The following is a 6,161-nucleotide window of genomic DNA, read 5'->3' on the forward strand; positions in this document are numbered from 1 at the left end:
CTATATGAGAAATACTGGATACCATCAAATGTCTAAACATCTGGATAATTGGTATCCCAGAAGGGGAAGAGACTCATAAGGGCATTGACAATCTATTTCATGAAATCTTGCAAGAAAACTTTCCAAACCTAGAGAGGCATTCAAAGATCCAGTCCCAAGAAATACAATGGACTCCCAGTAGAATCAACCCAAGAAGATCTTTTCCAAGACATATTATAGCCAGATTGAGCAAAACCACAGAGAAAGAGAAAATACTAAGATTGGTAAGAGAGAAATTTCAAGTTACCTACAAAGGATATTCCATTAGACTGACAGTGGATCTCTCATCAAAAACAACACAAGTGAGGAAAGAATGGGAAAATATATTCAAAGTGTTAAGGTAAAACCAATTTCAACCAAGAATACTATACCCAGCAAGATTATCCTTCATATGGGAAGAAAAGACAAGAACATTCTCAGGTAAACAAAACCTGAAAGAATTTACCAACGCCAGACCAGGTCTCCAAGAAGTTCTGCAGGGAGTGCTATAGCAGGAAAATTAAATACAGTCACACAGAAATAAAAGTTCAAATACTAAGATAATGGCCATCTTAATTGTGGGGAAAAGTCTGGAGTTGAATATTATATCCCAGAATTTATGTGGGAAAATCAAACCACAACAGAAGATAGATTAAGTACATGAGACTGAACTGGTGAAATGGAATTTTGTGACTTTTTACTAAAACATTGCTGATTTTCCTCTAGGCTTTGTTCTCCGGCATTAAGGATTTTTGTCTTGTTTTGAGCTGCCAATAGGTTTATGTACCTACTATTTGAACAGAATCCCAACCTGTTTCCTAACTTTAAGTCTTAAGCATATTTCCTTAGCATTTCTTTGATTTATTAAAGCGAAATATGCCTTTCTTGAAATAAAAAATGTAGTAAAAAATACATAATTAATGACCTTAGTAAACTACATAGCATCAGCTAGGTGCTACCTTATAGTATATTCATTCTACTCAGAGTTTCATACCTAAATTCAGACATGTATTCATAGATATGATTATATTAATTCTTCTAGTCCAAGAACAGGGGATTGAACTCAGCAAAATCAGCTTCCACCTTTTTTGTGTTACATTTGATTTCTTTTTTAAGTTTTTCATTGTTTTCATTGTAGAGGTCTTTGACTTCTTTAGTTTGGTTTATTCCTAGGTATCTTATATCTTTTGTGGCTAATGTAAATAAAATTTCTTTCTTCTATTCTACCTCAGTCAGTTCACTGTTAGTATATAGAAATGCTACAGATTTTATATGTTGATTTGTATACTGCCACTTTATTGTATTCATTTATCACTTCTAATTTTTTTTGTGTGTGTGTAGAATCTTTTGGTTTTTCTATGTATGTAATCATGTCATCTGCAAATAGAGATGATGTCACTTTCTTCTTTTCCGTTTTGAATGGCTTTTATTTTGTTCTCTTGTCTGCATTGCCTAGGATTTCCAGTGCTATATTGAAAAAGAGTGTTAGAAGAGGCTAGCCTTTTTTTTTTCCATTTTGTATTGGAAAAGCTTTCAGAAGTTCCCCATTTAATATGATGTTAGCTATGGGTTTTTTATATATGGGTTTTATTGTGTTGAGATATGTCCCTTCTAAGCTGACATTGTTTAGAGTCTTAATCATGAAGCGATGTTGTATTTTACCAAATGCTTTTTCTGCATCAATAGATATGGTCATATGTTTTGTATCTTTCTCTTAATAAGTTGTATTACATTGATGATTTTGTATATGTTGAACTATCCTTGTCTCCCTGGAATAAACCTATTCTTTGTGGTGTATAATTTGCTTAATGAATCATTGGATATGATTTGGCATCTATATTCTTCAAACATACTGATCTGGGGAACCAGCAGTTAGCGTAATGGCTATGTTGCTGGACTCCCACGTAGTCGACCGCGGTTCGCGTCCCGAACCCGGTGGCTTAAAACTCACGCTGGGCGCGTGTGCGTGTGTGCCCAAGATCCCGAGAGGAGAATGGAGGAGAAGGGATTGTGGCGTGACCATCCCCCCGGGGGGTGATTTATTGCTTTCTGTCTCTATGTCTCTCTGTCTGTCTGGCGAGCGCACGTGCCCTATAGTGAAGAAACCTCTCTGAAAACATACTGATCTGTAGCATTTTTGTTGTTGTTGTTGCTGTTATGTCCTTGTCTGTTTTGAGGATGAGGGTAAGAGTCCTCTCAAAATGAATTTTGGAGATTTCCTTCTTTTTGGATCTTTAGAAATAGTTTGAGGAGAATTGGGTAATATTTCCTTTAAAATTATTTTTGTAAAATTTATAAGTAAATTATTGGGACCTGGATTTTTCTTGTTGGGAGGTTATTTATCACTGAGAGATAGAGAGACAGAAAGCAAGAAATCATGTCCTGGGGGGATGCCTACACTGCAATCCCTTCTCCATTCTCCTCTCAGGATCTTGGGCATGCACGCACATGCACCCAGAGTGAGTTTAAGCCACTGGGTCCAGGACTCAAACTGCGATCGACTACATGGGAGTCCAGTCACATAACCTGTATGCCAACTACTGGTTCCTTCTTCTCTTTCTTCTTCTTCTTCTTCTTTTTTTTTTTTTTTTTAGAGACTTTTGTTATTGGGGAGACTTTTGTTATTGGGCATGTGCACTCATTGGAGAGGCAGACAGATAGAAAGTAAATCATCTGCAAGGGGGGATGACCATGCTGCAGTCTGTTCTGTATTCCTCTTGGGATTTTAGGTATGCATGCAGATGCACATGACATGTATTTCAAGCTGCCAAGTTTGGGACTCAAGCTGCAGTTGGCGATGTGGGAGTCCAGCGATGTAACCATTATGCCATCTGCTGGTTCCATCACTGATTCAATTTCATTGTTTGTTATGGTCTATTCAAGCTTTCTATATCTTTCTGATTCAGTTTTGTTAGATTATGTGTATCCAGGATTTTTTTCATCTCATCCACGTTTTCTTGTTTGTTGGTGTATAGTGACTCATGGTATTCTTAGTAATCTTTTGTATTTCTGTTACACCTGTTGTAATATTGCCTGTATCCTTGGGAATGTGTTTTATCCAGTTCCTTTCTCTTGTCTCCTTAATTAGTCTAGCTAACAGTGTATCAATTTTGTTTATCTTCTTAAAGAACTTGCTTTTGGTTTCATTTATTTTCTGTATAGATAATTTATTCTCTATTTCATTTATTTCTCCTCAAATCTTTATTCTTTTTTTCTCCTGGATTTTTTTTTTCAGTTCTCTGATATCTGTTATCATCTATCATCTTTTTCTGTCCATGTTTTTCTTATGCATACTAATTGCTGTAAACTTCCTTCTTTTTTAAAATTTTATTTAAATTTATTTATTTGCATTCAATCACTGTACATCATTACAGCATACAAAATGAGATTTTCCATCCAGAGTACACTGTATATTGTCTCAATCAAGCATATCGATAAACATAATTTGGTTTTCTGTATCTTTTCTTTTTTCCCCCTCCCATCCTTGATTCCCTATCTCTTGCCCTCTGCCATTTCCCACTCAACTTCGCCACTGTCTCTGGTATCTATGTTTGCTTTCTATACTGTTTTTCCCCCACATTTGATTGAAATGCTAAAGATCTTAATTAATCTAAGTATTTTCATAGCAAACACAGCTGATATATACGTTTCCATGAACAAAAGTCTAACTTTAGACATCCTATAAAGTAGCACCTAGCTGGGGCTAGATATCTTACTGAAGTCATCGAATACATATTTTTTTCTGAAACCTTTTTTTCTAACTTAATTTACATTATTTCCCTAAACATCATCACAGCATACAAAATGTGATTTCCCATCCAGAATATACTGCATAGTGACTTAATCATGCATATTATTATAAAAAATATCAGAGAACCAGCAGTTAGCATAATGGCTATGTTGCTGGACACCCGTGTAGTCGACTGTGGTTCATGTCCCAAGACCCAGTGGCTTAAAACTCACGCTGCGAGTGTGTGCGTGCGTGCCCAAGATCCCAAGAGGAGAATGGAGGAGAAGGGATTTCGGCATGACCATCCCCCCGGGGGGGTGATTTCTCCACGTGGGAGTCCAGCGACATAGCCATTATGCTAACTGCTGGTCCCTCTCCTTTAACGTTATTAAATGCCAATCACTATCTGCTGAGAGTATTTCCCTTTGCTTTTCTCATCTCTGTTCTAACAGAGGCTTTGAGTGCCATCTAGTCTCTGTCACTACCACTTAATGCTGCTGTTGTTCTACAAAAACACTAACAGAGATGAGAAAATTGGTAAAAGGATAGTAGTATTGACTATTTCTCCTTCCCCTTGCAGATTACTCTTCTGCTGTTCAGAAATTCTCCCAGACGCTGCAGTCCTTTCAGTTTGATTTTATTGGAGACACTTTGACTGATGATGAGATTAACATTGGTAAGTCCTTAGCTACATGTGGCCACATGCCTCTCGAGGCAGGCCTGAGCCCATGTAGCCTCCATGGTTTATAGGTACAGAGCTTCTAGAAATCCTCAATGCAGCCTTCATAGTTTGTACATACAGAGCTCCTAGAAATTTTCATACCCTGTAGTGCTAAGCCTCTGAGGGGTTAAGAAGGATAAGGAAACATGTCTTCCAGTCCCCTTGCCTCTCATTTAAAAGCAATGATAACATAACCCTTTAAATCTCCATTGAGGCCTTTAACTCTGTCATTCTGTATCTAATACATGAAGACAGATATTTTCATAAAAGATAAAGAGTGTTTTTTGGGGGTTATTTTTCAAAATTATTCAGGGTAAAATTCTTCTAAGGGATAGATTTCCCTAAAACATTTTAAGATTAACATTTATATTTGTACAACTTTTCAGGCAACAGGATATTTTGGCATCTCCCTTGGGAACTGGATTTAATGATTTAGTCTATTAACTGTGTGATCTTGGGTAGAACACTTCCCCTCTTTAAATTTCAGCCTTGTTCTCTGTAAGATGGGTCTAATAATCTCTCTCAGGGATGTTACAAAGAGGAAATCAAGGGACCATCAGATGGTATAATGGTTATATTGTTGGACTCCCACATGGCTGGCTGAGGTTTGAGTCCTGAATCTGGTGACTTGAAACTCACCCCAGGCGTGTGTGCATGCATGTCCAAAATCCCAAGAGGAGAATGGAGAAGATGAGATTGTGGCCATTCCCCCAGAGGGTGATTTTTCACTTTCTGTCTCTCTGTGTCTGTTGCTCCAGTGAGCACCCATGTCCTATACTAAAAATCTCTCTTAAAATGGAGATCGAACAGTAGAAGTAAAAAGAACTTTATATTAGTTGTCATGAAGTTAAAGCAGGGGTTAAGGTTGATGAACTATGCCTCTTGGGCCAAATTCAGCCCACCACCTGCTTTTAAAAATAAAAATTTCATTGGAATACAGCTCCACTTATTTATCTCTGAGTGATTTTGTAGAACAGCAGCAGCATTGAGTGTTAGTGACAGAGACTAGATGGCCCTCAAAGCCTAAAATATTTATTTTCTGACTGTTTAAGGAACAGTTTGCTAACTCCTGAGTCAAAAGGTTAGGGTAAGGCACTTTCTAGTTGAGAATGTTAAACCACAGAACTATTATGAACAAGCCAATGTTACTGGAGATGTTAGTAATATAGTTATATTTTTAAGCCCTGAAGTTAAAATATAAAAATATATTATTACTATTAGCTTCCTACTGTAGTAAATTTGAATAATATATACAAGTATAATGTTATCTATGATAATAAGATATTCCTGTACAAAAGCACCATATTGTATATACTTATATGTTTTATTTTAAGTATTTTCCTATATACATCTGTTTTAGTATGTAATTTAGTTCAGACTAAATATATAATTTTGTCTTTTTAACCCAATATTCGATCACAAGTATTTTCCTGTGTAATTTGAAATTTTTTGTAAGTTTCATTAGGTGGGGGGAGACAAGGACATTGTTTTGTTCACTGCTGTTTCCTTAACATAAAGGAAAGCCTGGCATATTGTAGAGGCTCAATACATGTTTCCTGAAAGTATTGAAGAACGAATGAAGAAAATGGCTGCTCCCTCACAGAACGGGCTGACTGCCGGGACTGGGAAAAGTGAATTTTAGAATCAGAAGTCAAAGGTAGAGAACTGAGATGAATCAGAGCTACTTACTGT

At 36.7% G+C, this 6,161-nt stretch overlaps 1 protein-coding gene across 2 annotated transcripts in view; it reads left to right on the forward strand.

Annotated features, from left to right (window-relative positions):
* LOC102479358 (oligophrenin-1-like) overlaps positions 1–6,161 on the forward strand; it is a 248,080-nt gene that overhangs the window by 180,945 nt on the left and 60,974 nt on the right. For both annotated transcript variants that reach the window (XM_014591357.2, XM_027775453.1), the window contains exon 3: positions 4,329–4,424. In XM_014591357.2, the coding sequence (XP_014446843.2) occupies positions 4,329–4,424 (96 nt within the window). The remainder of the gene's footprint in view (positions 1–4,328; positions 4,425–6,161) is intronic.

Source organism: Tupaia chinensis, unplaced genomic scaffold, assembly GCF_000334495.1.
Source record: "Tupaia chinensis unplaced genomic scaffold, TupChi_1.0 Scaffold000566_1, whole genome shotgun sequence".
In the NCBI taxonomy this organism is placed as follows: Eukaryota; Metazoa; Chordata; class Mammalia; order Scandentia; family Tupaiidae; genus Tupaia; species Tupaia belangeri.